At 44.9% G+C, this 16,400-nt stretch overlaps 1 protein-coding gene across 1 annotated transcript in view; it reads left to right on the top strand.

Annotated features, from left to right (window-relative positions):
• The first annotated feature begins 495 nt into the window (after positions 1-495).
• VMA21 (vacuolar ATPase assembly factor VMA21) overlaps positions 496-16,400 on the top strand; it is a 31,857-nt gene continuing 15,952 nt past the window's right edge. Inside the window, exons 1-2 of the mRNA XM_085863427.1 lie at positions 496-801; positions 1,985-2,091. Coding sequence (XP_085719553.1) covers positions 740-801; positions 1,985-2,091 — 169 coding nt within the window. The 5' untranslated portion in view covers positions 496-739. The remainder of the gene's footprint in view (positions 802-1,984; positions 2,092-16,400) is intronic.

Below are 16,400 nucleotides of genomic sequence, written 5' to 3' on the forward strand. Positions count from 1 at the left end.
CCCCATCCAAATCCTCGATCTTTTCTACCCCCGTTAATCCAATTCCTTCAAATTCCCTGCTTTCCTTCCTGAAAATCCCTGTAATGTCCATCTTCTATTCCCCATGTTCCCCGTCCCATCCCTCTCCCTTCCACAGATCTCCAAATGTCTCTGTTCCCCACTGTTTTGTCCTTCCCACTCCCGCCCCTCTTTTCTCACGCCCCCCTTCCTGAATCCTGTGCGTTGTGTGTTAGCTCTCATTGGAGCCTCGACAAGGTACACAAAAAAAAAAACATGTTGGGCGGTGTATATACGACCTAATATCAGTACAGTACTGTATGACATTTTCTTTGTCGAATTTTCTGTTTCTATTGCTATTTCGTTGTCGAACATATCACCACCATTAATTATTTTGAGGCAAAAAAAAATCTCGAGCGTTTGGCGGTGTAACCGGATGTGGTTTTGCTGGAGAGTTTGAGGTACTGGATTTGAAACATGTTGGGCGGTGTATGTGTGGTTCTAATATTAGTACAGTACTGTATAAAAAAATTTTTTTTGTTGATTTTTACGTTTCAATCACTACTTCGTTCTTGAGCATGTCACTAACATTAATTTTTGAGGTAAAATCTCTCGCGTTTTGCGCAACATTGCCGTTGAATCTCGATTTGGGACGGATTTGAGGTTTTCCACATTATATGGACTGTGAACCTTGGCTGCCGTTCCGTGATTTGAATACTGTACAGTGAGTGCTGCCTCCGTAATGATAAAGGGAGACAGTGTGGGATTAGGCGTGAGGGACGTGGTGGAACCCGAGTCAAGCGGGTAAGTTTCGATTCGATTGGTTGATGGAAAGGTGACGTTATCCTAATTCAGCCTGATGTATCATTGTGTGTGTGTGTGTGTGTGTGTGTGTGTGTGTGTGTGTGTGTGTGTGCGCGTGTGTCTGTGTGTGTGTGTGTGTGTGTGTGTGTGTGTTTGTTTGTTTGTTTGTTTGTGAGCCGTGAGACTTCTTCTTCTTCCTCCTCCCTTTAATGGGAGTATATAATATAAGCATTGGGGAACACCGTATATGAATAGGAGTATATAATATAAGCATTGGGGAATACCGTATATGAATGGGAGTATATAATATATGAATGGGAGTATATAATATAAGCTATGGGGAATACCGTATATGAATGGGAGTATATAATATAAGCATTGGGGAATACCGTATATGAATGGGAGTATATAATATAAGCATTGGGGAACACCGTATATGAATGGGAGTATGTAGAGTATGAATGGGAGTATATAATATAAGCATTGGGGAATACCGTATATGAATGGGAGTATATAATATAGGCATTGGGGAACACCGTATATGAATGGGAGTATATAGTATATGAATGGGAGTATATAATATAAGCATTGGGGAATACTGTATATGGATGGAAGTATATAATATAAGCATTGGGGAATACCGTATATGGATGGGAGTATATAATATAAGCATTGGGGAATACCATATATGAATGCGAGTATATAATATAAGCATTGGGGAACACCGTATATGAATGGGAGTATATAATATAAGCATTGGGGAACACCGCATATGAATGGGAGTATATAATATAAGCATTGGGGAACACCGTATATGAATGGGAGTATGTAGTATATGAATGGGAGTATATAATATAAGCTTTGGGAAACACCGTATATGAATGGGAGTACATAATATAAGCATTGGGGAACACCGTATATAGATGGGAGTATATAATACAAGCATTGGGGAACACTGTATATGGATGGGAGTATATAATATAAGCATTGGGGAACACTGTATATGAATGGGAGTATATAATATAAGCATTGGGGAACTCCGTATATGAATGGGAGTATATAATATAAGCATTGGGGAACACCGTATCTGGATGGGCGTGCATCTGACGAAATGTTTTTTTGACGGAATTTTTTAAAAATAACGTTTGACTGAATCCTTCAGCTGTGTATGGTTCCATTGCAGGGATGGCCTGGCATCCTCTGTCCTCAGGACCCTCATGTTCTTCACCGTCCTGATGGTCACGTTACCTATTGGCCTGTATTTCGCTTCCAAAGTGTTTGTGTTTGAAGGTGAGCTGCCCTGCTTTTGCCGTTTTATCACTCGGTTGTGCGTACCGGTTGTTGTTGTTTCCCTCTACCTTTTGCAGGTGAATCATTAGTCAGATGTACAAACCCGGGGGACCGTGCTGCTATATTATTATATTCCTTTCATTCATCCACACGAAGTGGGCCTGGAGTCGTATTTGGGACCAAAATGAATAGGAATGTCAGAGTCCTAAGAATCAAGAGACCGTGGCAGATAAAAGCAAGTATGAATGCACAATGAGATCCTCTACAGTCTACAACTATCTTGGGGGCTACAGTGAACGAGGAGATGATCAAAGAGATGCAAACAAAAGCACCTCTTTGCTGGTGGACTGCCTGCCCCTTGCAGATATTTGGGGTGGGGGTGGGGGATAAAGCACTGAGAAGGCAGAGGGCGCAAGACCAGAAATGAGGCGGAATAAGACAGATAGACCACCGACCGGAGAGATTCCAATGACCTTGAAAGCCTTTGTTTCCACGGCGTCAAGTTGAGCAAGATGCGAGGTAGGGGCGTGAGCCCAGAAGGGGGAGCCATACTCCAAGCTGCAAATGAAAACCTTGGAGGTGGACAGGAGCTTGGGTGTGTGAAGGAAGGACTTTGCGCAATGAAGGATACCCAGCCAGCTTTTGAGTTTGGAAGCCAACTTTGAAATGTGGCTTGTCCAAGAGAGGTCATGGCTGAGAGTGAGATCTAAGAGTTTGAGTGACTGAACCTCTTTTAGACATTTGTTGAGAAAGGAGATGGGAGGGTTTGCAGAACGGTCCTTTTGGAAAGAAAGAGTGAGTGTGGGATTTCTCAGGATTGAAAGACATTCCAAGTTTTTGACCAGTTTGTGATATTGTCAAGGTCTTAGGAGAGGGAAGAGGCTGCTGCCTGTCGATTGTTTCTTGACATGTAATCTCTCCAGCCTACCTGCCAGTAGAATTGGGGATGTCATGGCAGAGAGTGGAGTCATCAGCAAAAAGATAGCGAGGATTTTCCAGAGTGGGTGAGATCATTGATGAATATTAGGCATAAGATGGGGCTGAGAACACTGCCTTGGGGTGCTCCAGCCTTGACAGAGAGAGAAGATGAAAGGGCTCCGTTGAGAACCACACGTTGGCTATGAGAGTGGTGAATGTCAGGAATCCAAGAGTGGAGTTGGCCTTGGATTCCATCGGCAGACAGCTTGGAAAGCAGGGTGGGATGCCAGGCTGTATCAAAAGCTCGAGATATTTCCAGAGAGACAGCCCTGATCTCATATCTGACATTGAGGGTGTCAGTAGAGTAAGCGTGGTACCTCCATCCATTGTTGGAAGAGTCTATGTAGAGTGACCAGGTCTGAATCCGAATTGATGATCTGAGATGAGGCTGTTGGAGAAAAGGAATGATTTCATGTCAACTGCAATTATGGGGTTGAATAGTCAGATTATGGTGGTGGTTGCCCTTCGTACCATGAAGATGACCCGTTCAGGTGAAATGTGCAAACCCCCTGGTCAATTTGTTTATGGCACAGACGTTGCTGCCCAGACAACCACCACACTAAAATAGCAAGCGATGTAACCTGGCATCAAGGACCTCCAAGAAGACCATCCACTTGCTCTCCTCAGTCGAGGCAAAAATTTTGTAATTAGTTGAGGTTGCTGCTCTTTGCCATTGATACTGTGGGATCTTTAATATCCACCAACTAATGCTGTCAAATGGTACACCCAGTTTAACGTCCATCCAAGGGACGGCATACACATTGATGCCTCACCCTACATGCGAAACACCAGGATGGGGGTTTATAGCTGGTTGGATTCAAACTAGTGCTGGGACTCGGAATCAAAAACTCAGTTTGGATCCGGCTCAGTAATTTTGGCAAAAAAATTACCCAGTATCGGAATGGCTTTGAGCTTGGATAAGTTTGCAAAAAAACCCCATTATTTTTACATGATCGAGGATTGTGGAAGAGCTAGAATCAAGCATATGTAAATAGAGACGCACGGCTGAAGCTGCGTTGACAGGTACAGCTGGCTGTAGCACTGCTCGCATTACAATACAACGATGTCCTATGCAGGAAAAGATAGCGATTAATGAGTTACTTGATAGTGTTGTGGAAATGGCTTCTCGGGGCTTCCATTGCATAGAATAGTTTAGTTATTTCCAATCTCGAATGTACTAGAATAAGCATGAGGTAATGTAGTCGTGATGGTAGCTATGCATTGTCTTGTGTACAGACAGACGTCATCCACTCTTCCTAATGTGCGTGTTAAAAACCACCATCCCTTCGAACCCCCTTGAACATTCTCGACAGGGCTGGGCGATATTGATATTTTTCCTACTCGATCATCGTCGCTTCAAATATCAACAATCTAGCAAGGTATCGACATAGCACCATCACCTGCGTTAATGTAGTGGCACTTGTGGGGTGCTCGCTATTGATGTTCATATAACCATAACGATGACCCATTGCACAATAGCTTGAACATATAGCTGTTTATCGACATGTAATCAGTCCTGAAATTGATGTAGATACTTTTGTGTGCTCTCATTGAAAGCAGTGTTTTGTGTTATTGTCATACAAACACAACATCACAATGGGTATTTTTGAACATTTATTGCACTTTTGCAGTGTGTGGAAGAAGCCACTGTGGCTTGACAATGGACTTCATCCATACTGTATATTACAGTAGCTGGATTTCTCCATCTGTCCCTCTGCCTGTCGTGCTCTTTTCGCTGGGATGCCATTACAACATGACTTCTGGGAGGGCTAGACTAGGCCTCTGGATCTGCACGTCATCCCAACGTCCAGCACTTAACTCGTCCTGTGCTTATCTATTTCTTTAAAGTTTTTTTTTTCCTTCGTGTACAATGGGCGTATGTGGGGAAGAATTGCATATCAGCTGCGATGGTGGAGGGGGGGGGTGAGTGCTGTGTTTGTTGCTCTGGGGGCAGTGCTTTTTGTGTGTGTGCATGCTTTGCCATCTTGATAAAACCTCTCCTGCAAGAGGTTTGAGTTGGAATTCAGATGTGGTGATTGTACTGGTACATATAGTCCCCCCTCCCCCTCAGACACAGGGTCAGGATCCTCAATGGAAGACCCCAATGATGAGGCAGCAGAACTGGCAATTGAGACGTTTTCTCACCATTCACATGAAAGGCGGGAGAGAATGGTGTTGCATATATCGTCCCCGTCTCCTCCACCCCCCCCCCGGGACTATCGTGTATAAAATGAATCCTTCATTTCAATATAGTTGCGACATCAATGAAAATATATCTCAAAAATCTTCAGTTTCCAATACCGTCCAACACTTTCCATTATTGAATGTCTCTCTCTCTCTCTCTCTCTCTCTCTCTCTCTCTCTCTCTCTCTCTCTCTCTCTCTCTCTCTCTCTGTCTGTCTGTCTGTCTGTCTGTCTGTCTGTCTGTCTGTCTGTCTGTCTGTCTGTCTGTGTTGCATCATTGGCTGGGACGCGGTTATGCCGCTGATGCAGTGTCCCCCTTACATTGGTGCTCATTTTGCCGACCTCGAAAGGATGACGGGCTGAGCCAACCTCCTGGTGTATTATAATTCAGCGGCCAATGGGGCCTTGAACTCAGGACCCTAGGATCCCAAGCCACCACTCTAACCACTAAGCCAACACCTGGCTTATATTGAATGTGCTGATATTTTGACAGTTCCAAAAATGTAGCATCACGTTGGTGATATTTTTTTTTCAATATAACATGGACCAACTTCTATCCTCCAATCCCAACTCTCTCTTCCTCTCATGTGGTGACTTCAACTGTCATCATGCCAGTTGGTTGGGTGTGGGTACATCTCTCACCTGCCATGGCCCTTCAGCAAAAGACTTCTGTGACTCATTGGGACTGAAAAAATCTGTCAACTTCCCAACCCAGATCTCAAACAATGGTACTTCATCCCTTCTGGATCTGATTTTGACCAATTTCCCTGAAAATGTCTGCTGTTCTTCCTTTGCTCCAATCCATTCATCTGACCACATGTTTGACAAAGTAAACATCTCTCTGGCTGTTATTAGAGAACCACCTCAGCACCATTGAGTCTGGCATTTCACTCAAGCTGACTGGCAGGGACTTCAAGCAGCCATCAAACTTCTAAATTTGTCTCCCATCTCTACTTCGGCCGACATCAACTCGTCCTGGGAATTCTTTCAAAGAAATTTGCTCTCTCTCTCTCATGCACAGATTTATCCCATCTCGTCTTCAGTTGTCCTACCCTTCCTCACACCCATGATTCACTGAAGCTTGTGGCGAGGCAGTTGTCCTGAAACAACTTGCCTTCGCCTCATAGAAGGCGAATCCAATTGAAGGCAATATCAGTTCTTTCCACAAAAGCTCGAAACAAGTGTGTCTACCCTCAGGAGAGCCAGAAAACATCTTTCTAAGTTCAATTCTGAACTCACAAGCCTCCAATCCCTGGTGGTGTCTATTTAAGTCTGTTTCTGGTGTATGTTCCCCCCTCCATGCCCTCCCTTACCACAAATGGCCACACAGCTGACACTGCACGTGAAAAGGCTGAATGCTTAAACTCTGTGTTTGCTTCTAAATCTTGTGTCCCAAACCTATTGTTTTCTGTACCCACCTTACCCAGTTGCACCCAGCTGTTGCTGGACCCTGTGTCCTTTTCTCCTGACAAGGTGGAGAGCTTGCTGTCAAACCTCGAATTCAGATTCTGCAACCGGTCCAGACAGTTTCAGCCCACGTGTCCCAAAAAACCTGCTTTGCTGCTCTTGCTCACCCTCTCTCTGTTATATTCACCTTCTCATTTGCTCAAGGTCATCTGCCATCTGCTTGGAAATCAGCAAACATTACTGCCCTGCATAAAAAGGTGCTAAAACAGATCCCTGCAACTACAGACCAATCAGCCTTCTCTCAATCATCAGCAAGGTTATGGAATCCATCATTGCTTCAGACATTAAATTCTTCCTCTTCTCCAATGGCTTGATTTCCAATCAATTTGGATTTAGACCAGGTCCCTCTACCCTGAATATGCTGCTTCTGCTCTCCCAACAATGGATGGACATCCTAAATGCCAGACATGAAGTCAGAGCCATCTCCCCAGACATATCATGTGCTTTTGATACTGTCAGGCACCCTGCCCTGCTCACCAAACTCTCTTCCAATGGTATCCAAGGAAATCTCCACTCATGGCTCACAGACTTCCTCTCCTGTCACAGCCAACGTGTGGCCCTAAATGGAGTTCTTTCATCCCCTCTTCCTGTCCAGGCTGGAGTTCCTCAAGGCAGTGTTCTGGGCCCTGTTCTTTTTTCTGGTTTTCATCAATGATCTCTCTGACTCTCTGAAAAATCTTCTTTATCTCATTGCTGATGACTCCACCCTCTGCCGTACCATCTGTCATCCCTCAGATTGGCAAACAGCAGCCTCTTCACTCTCTGCAGATCTGGATTAAATCACAAACTGGTCCAACATGTGAAACATGTCTTTCAACCCTGACAAATCTCACACTCTCGCTGTGTCTCTCTAAAAGGACCGTCTGGAAATCCCCCCCCCCCTCCCCATCTACTTTCTCAACAATCCTCTTGACGTCCTTTCATTCAAGCTTCTGGGTCCCACTATCTGCCATGATCTTTCCTGGGAAAGCCACATTTCCAACCTGGCCTCCAAAGCCAGTCGCCGTCAGGAAATCCTTCCTGAAAGTTCCTGTCGTGCAAGGACCTGAAAGTCCCTGTAGTGTCCATCTTGGTTACCCTGTGTATCCCACCCCATCCCTCTCCCTTCCACATATCTCCTCACGTCTCTGTTCCCCATTGTTTTTTCCTTCCCTCTCCCACCCCTCTTTTCTCCTGCTCCCCTTGTTGTACGTTTGGTGTTTGCTCTCATACGAGCCTCGACAGTGTATGCAAAAAAAAAAAAAAAGCAGTGGACCTGCTGTGACTTAAGAATTGAGACACTTCTCACACCACTGAAGGGAATGAAAGTCAAGTATTGTGTCAAATTGTGGGGCTGTCAAGTGCTTTCAAACATCATGCACTGGAATAAACTTGGGGGTCTTGGCAGTGCCAGATTTCATCCACAAATATGAACATGGCATTTTGTCATAGGCAAGCAATAGCACCAGTACATGACTGTCGCATCTACATTGACATGAAGGCAGTGGAGTACAAGATGGGGGTCAGCCTCCTCGTGATCCACTTTAAGTGCTGTCGCATCAAGCTCCAGGTCTGAAGTCTTCACCGTTGTCATTTCTGCAAATCCTCCAGACAACAACAATTTTGTTTGTTGGGTTGTATTCAATAAGGTGATCAGATTGCTGCTGTCTACACCTACTGACCAACGTCAAGGACAGAATACACAAGAATGATCGCACAGGTGTGGAATATACCATTCCATGTGACTGTCTTGCAGAATACATAGGAGAGATAGGAAGAACCTTAGGCCAGCGTATTAAAGAACATCAGAAGGCCATCGAGTGCAACCACCTGGAAAGGTCTGCCATCGTTAAGGTTGGGCCATGTTCCCCTCTGGACCAATGTAAATGTGCTGGTGGCATCCCCAAACCTGCGAGGAGGCGAATATTTGAAGCATGGCACACCGGGCAAACAAAGTCACCTCTGATTGAGGAGACTGTGGCATTATCATAAGCTTATGGTCCCCTCACTTACAAATACACCAGAGAGACAAAGTGGAATATAATCGAGGATATCAAGGGCAACGTACGGCTTGGAGAGATGCAACACAAGCACACACATTAAACGTCATGGGTTAAATCTCACCAGGTCTCGCAATACAGCTCTGCAATTGGTTGACGGAACAGGCCCACCCTCTCCCCCAGGTATATCAGGGAGGAGGTAAACAAGGAAATTGCTCTTGATAAAGGCTAATGGAGGCCAGCATGTCGGGTGCTGGCCGAAACGAGTCATTCGGACAAAACTACAGGTTGGAGAATGAAGGAATGGATTTTCTGGAGATATACAGTATATATTTATTATATAAACCACTGACTCACTGACTGATATGAAAGATTGGTGCCTTCCGGGTGATGGAGAATGCTGAAATGTTTGGTTGCCGCTGAACATCCAAGCCAGCACACCAGAAAAAAAGAAACAATCGTCAGATAACATCCATAAATGGAAATATAAATCCATGTAAAAAATGCCTTTGAGTGACCTGAGATAATGGGGAAGCACGGTAATTTTGTGCCGACGGACATCAAAGCTGATGCACCAGGAACAATCACAGAACCATAATAATATAAAGCACAACAACGAGCTGGTACATTGAACAATTTGGGGGTTTATTTATAATGGTGCAGGGGAGCACAAAAAGAGCAGAGTTAAAGTGACTATCAAGAAGGAATGCAAGTCATGTACAAGGCACTTAAACAATTGTTACTTGTAGACTGGGCCCACAGACACACACGCACACACCCAAAAGAAATGGTGGCCGCGGCCTTTATTTGGCCCTTCAGCTCGGGAGGGAAGGCGAGCTGAGGGCAAGAGTCTGCACTTGAACCTGTTCGCCTCGTGCGGTCTGGTCGAGCTGACTCGGCAGGACTTGAACCCAGCGCCTCAACGTAGCACCAAGCACCAGGGACGAGGGCTAGAGCGACGGACACCAGCCAGCACGAAGGCGGACGAGGCGAGGGACGACGAGGCGACAAGCGATCAAGGCCGAAAAAGCTTCCAGGCGGATCACACGACACCAGGCGAAGCAGACCCAGAGACAGCCAGACAGAACGCGCCGATCACCATCCTCTCCCTGAGGCGATGAGCCTTCTGATTGGACTAAGGGCGCACTCTTGCCCTTGTGGGCAGAGTCGGCTCTGAGGCGATGAGCCTCCTGATTGGACGAAGGGCGTGCCCTTGCCCTCGTGGGTGGAGTCGGCTCTGGAGCGAGGGGTCCCACCCATGTCCGCAGCCAGTAATACGTGCGTTATGGTGTCTGTGGAGCGAGGCGACGGTGCCGCTGTTGTAAAAAAAAACCCTGACTAAAAAATAAACCCGCAGCGCACACATGAAATTCCCATTAGGCATAAGGGACGGGACCCTAACTATAAACACATACTTAACGAAATAACTGAACTGCAGGGCTGCTGAATGTCTGTGTGCAAAAGGCTTCCAAATCCTTAACAATATTACATATATATATTGTTACGAATTTGGAAGCTTACGGCACACAACAGCCAGAGACCTTATAGCTCCGTTATATTGGTAAGGCCTAAGTCACATTTGCTCTCCGGCGAGGATACGGCGGCCATACGCCCACTGAATTGACAGAAACGTGCGGCGGCCGCAGAGTTTCTGAGGTGGCCTCAGGGTGGCCCTACGCCGTTTGGCTATCTTTTACAGGCCGTAAGGTCGCCGTGGAATTATAACACGGAGTTATAACTTTTTTCATTTCTACGTTCGCCGTAGCAATTCGACAAGTGGAAAAAAAAAAAAAACTGGTAAAAAAAATAAAAATAATAATTAACCCATTCGTTACCCTCCGTCTGGCCGCACGTTCGCCTTAGGGCCGCCCTGCAGTCCCCCTGTGTCGCCTTGCAGGCACCTTGCGTCTGCCTTGAAAATTCTATGGCCGCCGCGGGAACGCCCTAAGGTCACCGTGCGACATCAAATCAAAGACCTACGGCAACCCCACGTTTTCGGTCTCCACAATTTATAAATACGCCGTGCAGCTCCCCGAAAAATAAAAACATATGTGACTGCTACATTGTGTGACCGTGGAAATACTGCGGCCGCCGTATAATTGCTAGTGGCCGTATATTTTGGAGACCCCACGGCCGCCGTGGCAAATGTGACCTAGGCCTAAGTGTGTGTTTCTCTTTAGGGTCCCGTCACTAGTCTAATGGGAATTAAATGTACGTGCACTGTGGAGTTATTTTGATAGATAGGATTTTTACATTTTACATCACCTACAACAACAACAACACTCTGCTCTCGGCATTCTCCGTGCGCTTGCTGGCATGCGGGCGTGTCTGGAATTCCATGCCCCAGGCGGTGTGCGTTTCGGTGTGGATTTCGCACCGTATCTGGTCACAAAGTGTTTCGCTTCAGCTGCGTGCCAAATAAGGGTATGCGTCGTTTTCCGCACAATGGGCGACTAGCAGACCAGAGTCGGGGTGGTCCTTGGCAAGAAGGCGGGGCCGTGACGCGCCATCCACCCAATGGGAGCAGGCCACGGGAGCGGACAGGCCCCAAAAGAAAAGTGACAAAGAGGAAGCAATGAATGATTGCGTCGAGTCTGCTCGAGTGCGCATCCAGTCTGCTCGAGTGCGCGTCTCTGTCCGGGTTTGTAGCTGACTGCATTGCGCTGATCTGAGGCGTCTCGTCTGCGCATTGCTGCGGGCTGTCGACCATCTCAAATCGGGAGATCATCTCGTGTCGCCTGCCTGCGAGCCGGAGGAGCATGCCAACGCCCGACGCTACCCTCCATACATGGTGCTTGGAGCAGCCTCGTGTTGCGGGTTCGAGTCCCATTACCCCCAAGATCGTCGAGAACCACACGAGGTAGACAGGTCCAAGCTAGCTTCTCGTCCCTCAACCCGTCTTCCCTCCGAGCTGACGTGGGCAAGAAAGACCTCGAGGTCCATCTCTTTCTGGACATTTGTGTGTGTGCGTGTGTGTCCTTGGGCCCCGTCTATAAGTAACAACTGTGTAAGTGCTTTCTTTGCTCATTGTACATAGCATTTCTTATAGTCGTGATAACTCTGCTCTTTGTGTGCTTCCCCTCTCCGATTATTGTAAAATAATTTCCCCTTTTGTTGAATGTCCCAGCTCGTCCTTGTCCTTTCTGCCATTGGTTTGCCATGCTGCAAACGGGAATTAGGAGGCTTCATTGTTGCCGTAATCGTGCAATCGGCCCGGCAGGAGTCTGGTACTCTCCGCTTGGGGTATGACTCGGATCCAGCTTGGTAACGGCCCAGATCGCACAGATCCTGCCGAGGGTGAATTTCCCCGGTAGTTTGGACGCCGTGAGTATTTAGGTATATTGAAATTGGCAATTGACCCTATCCCACGTGGTCGACCTATTGGCGATCTTCAGTCCGAAAAGGGACCCGTGACCTTTCGGACTTATCGGAAAGGTACGACCTAGATTCTGGGTGTTCGGTGGAGCCGACTCTATTGCTCCATCTAGCGATCATGCTCACCACCGATACCCGGCCCCACAACTATATATATATATATATATATATATATATATATATATATATATATATATATATATATATATATATATATACATACACACAGTGTCTATAGAAAATCTACACCCCCTTTCAAAATTTTCACCTTTTGTTGCTTGTACCCTGGAATTATATTGCATTAAATCAGACTTTTTTCCACCTTTATTTACACATCGTAACCCACAAATTCTACAAATTTCGGAAAATTAATTAAAAATGCAAAACTAGGATGGGCCGGTGGTGCACCGACGTCACCGTCACCCTTGGTGATGACAAATTTAAATTCATTTTAAATTCAGGCTGTAACACAAAATGTGAAAAAGTCAAGGGGTGTGAATACTTTCTGAAGGCACTGTATATATTATGTGTAGGATTCTCAAAACGTGTTCACATAGAAAGATTGAGTGTGCAAACAACCTCGTATATACAGTCATGCGTCACTTAACGACGGGGATACGTTCTGAGAAATGCGCCGTTAAGCGACGTCGTCATTGTGCGAACATCATAGAGTGTACTTACATAAACTTAGATGGGATAGCCTACAACACACCTTGGCTATACGGATAGCCTATTGCTCCTCGGCCACAAACCTGTACAGCATGTTGCTGTACTGAATACTGAAGGCAATTGTAACTCGCATCCAAGATAGACGGAAGACACATTAGTTTTACCTTTGGGCTGTTCATCGCGGCGATGTGTTTTGTTAGTGGTTGCTTACAATATCCTCTCGCATCGATTCTAGAAAGGTGAATAAATAGCGTTTGGAAATGATAAATAATCATTGCATCGATGTTATAATTTACAAATGAAGAAACGAGCACCTTTTAGTTGTGTGATATATTTTTGGAACAGTGCGAATGTTTTAACAACATAAAAAAGCTTTACCACAAATTCATTTGTGTTTTAATTTTGACTGTAAGAACGATTTATTCGTGGAATTCTTTAATCCAAAGGTAATTTACTTGCTCAAAGGTAAACGTGCAAAAAAACGGGGTGATTTAGGATGTTAGGTCAACATTGGGTCCGTTTGAACGCTGATTTTCTTGAATCCTGATTTAGCGCGACCCCGCTTTTCACGCGATGACATTTTATGGACCTCAACGATCGTGTTATAATGGGGCCACCACTATAGTTGTTTATTATCATTATCAAGTATTATGTACTGGACATAATTGGATGTGCTATACTGTACTTTTATACGACTGGCAGAGCTACGACGGCTATGACATCACTCGGCGATAGGAATTTTTCAGCTCCATTATAATCTTATGGGACTACCGTCGTATATGCGGTCCGTCGTTAACCGAAACGTCGTAATGCGGTGCATGACTGTACACGTCTTTTACACACTTTCGACAAAATCACACTTTTGTGTTTCATTATGCCATGCATGCATGTGTAAGATACAAAGTTTTATGTGTTAATTATATAGGCTGGGACATCTACATGACAGTAAAGATAGTCTTGTGGATTAATCTATCGAATGAGGTGTAAATTGTGCAAAATCAAAGAAAATACAAAATTTGACCTTATTGACCTTGAAATTACCTTTCAATTCCAAATTGAGGGTGGCATCCACCCACATATTCTTCCTCATCATATGAATGATTGATCTAGCATGATGCCTTGTATTTACAAAAAATGTGAAAAAATTTCGAGAGGAGTTTTTCATATTTGGCTGGTCTACTAAAAGTACTGAGTGGTGACTGAGGGTTCATGAGTAAGGTTTGAGTGTGGAGTTGGGGAATGAGGTTTGAGTTGTTAACATTTCATTCCCCCCCCCCCTCGACTCCCTTATTACTGGGCTGTTTATTTTGAAGCTGACAGTCAGAACCTTCTTCTTCTTCTTCTTTTGGCTGCTCCCGTTAGGGGTTGCCACAGCAGATCATCCGTTATGATCCGCATAATGATTTGGCACAAGTTTTATGCCGGATGCCCTTCCTGACGCAACCCTGGTCGCCTCTTACGACACAGGGATAAGGTACACCTATTTTCACTGAGGTATACACCGGCCCAGTACACTGGTACTCATTTCGCCGACCTCGGAAGGATGACAGGCTGAGTCAACCTCCTGGTGTATTAATTCAGTGGCCCAACGGGGCTTGAACTCAGGACCTTTTGGATCCCAAGCCGCTGCCCTTACCACTGCGCCAACACCAGGCTACTGACAGTCAGAACCACTTGGATCTATTGCTTCATAAGCAGTTTGATGGCTTTCCTGTCAAAATATACAAAGAGAATGTAATGAGCGTTGTGGAGCACTGTTGATATCTGATGGGCATCCATTGGAATTCATTAATGCAGAAGTATTTCACGAACTATAGCGAGTGAAATGTGGCAGACATACTCCAGAAGTTACCCATCTGATATCAAGAATGGTACACAATGTGAGTTTGGGTTTATATTTATGCCATGATCCCTCAAATTTGATGTTTTTGGATTCAAAACAGCTTCTTCTTTTTTTTTTCTTCATTTTTTTGGATACATTGTCGAGGCTCGTATGAGAGCTAACACACAACGCACAGCAAGGGGGCATGATACAAATGGGGCAGGAGAGGGAAGGACAAAACATTGGGGAACAGAGACTTTCGGAGATCTGTGGAAGGGAGAGGGATGGGGCGGAGAACACGGGGTACACAAGGGACTTTCACGACAGGGACTTTCAGGAAGGAAAGCAGGTAATTTGAAGGAGGTGGGTTTGGGGTGGATTAACGGGTAGAAAAGATCGATGTTTTGGATAGGGGAAGATAAGAGGTGGTGGTGAATAGCTGTTTTGAAGGCCTGAAGGGAAGAATGGGATTGAAGAGCATGTGGGAGTTTATTCCAAAGGTGGGAAAAATACAGGAATGAAAGCGTGAAGGTGAGCAGTGATTCGTGATTTTTGGTAGTTTTACCAAAAGGGGGTTGCTGGCGGACCTTGAGCGCCTTGTGGAAATATGGGCGGGACATATCGCAGACAGAGCATGGGGGGCAGGGGCGGTGAGACCAGAGAGGAGACTGTGGAAGACAGAAAGACCACCGACCTGCTTGTGGTGAGAGAGAGTGAGAGGCCCAAAGATTCAGCTTCACCGCGAGAGATACCAATGATGAGCTCGGATCGACAGCGCAAAACTTGCTCAATCGATGAGGTCACAGTCGCGATTGCATATTCCAAGATGGCTGCCACGAGTTTCGCTCGTTGCTAAGGGCAACGTCATGCACAGCCATTCTACTGTACTTGTATTTCTATGCACTGAAAGTTCACACAATCAACAACCACAGCCAATCGGAGTTAACCCAGAGCTTGTCACGCCATGAGACCCTTGGTATGTTCCGTTAGCAAGAGCTTGTTACTTACTCTGGTTTTCAAGACCAGCCATTCTGTCATCTGCTTTGCAAACTGCTCGCTTGGCCTCTCAGCAAGTCGATCAAGAAATTGAGCGGTGGCTCTATGTGTCAGCAAAAATGGCCACCGTAGTCTGATTCAAAATGATACGACAACCAATGAAATGTTCAGAAGCATACCACTGTTATGTATTTTCATTATATTATCGAAATGTGTAGTTCATACTTTTATTGTTGCCTTTGCCACCTAAGGTGGACAGAGGTTATGTTTTCACCCCTATTTGTCTGTCTGTGAGCAGGATATCTGAAAAAGTTATAGACAGATTAAGACAAAATTTGGTCCACCAGTTGGGTGTGTGCCGAGGACTAATTGTTTCAATTTTGGTGAAAATCCTGATACAATATTTAGATTATCCATACAGATATATATATATATATATATATATATATATATGTATATATATATGTATATGTATATGTATGTATGTATATGTATATGTATGTATATATATATATATGTATATATATATATATATAAATGTATATATATATATATATATATATATATGTATGTATATATATATATATATATATATATATATATATATATATATATATATATATATATAGATATATATTATATAGATATATATTATATTCTCGAAGCGATTCTTCCCATTGAGAGATGGGTACAAAAACGATATATTGTTATGGGGCCGGGTCTCGGTGGCGAGCACGACCGTTAGATGGAACAGTAGAATCGGCTCCACCGAACACCCGGAATTTAGGTCGTACCTTTCAGATAAATCCAAAAGGTCACGGGTCCCTTATCAGACTGAA

The sequence above is a fragment of the Eptatretus burgeri genome, chromosome 18 (genome assembly GCF_056783735.1).
Source record: "Eptatretus burgeri isolate ZD-2024b chromosome 18, Ebu_testis_v1, whole genome shotgun sequence".
Taxonomy (NCBI): Eukaryota; Metazoa; Chordata; class Myxini; order Myxiniformes; family Myxinidae; genus Eptatretus; species Eptatretus burgeri.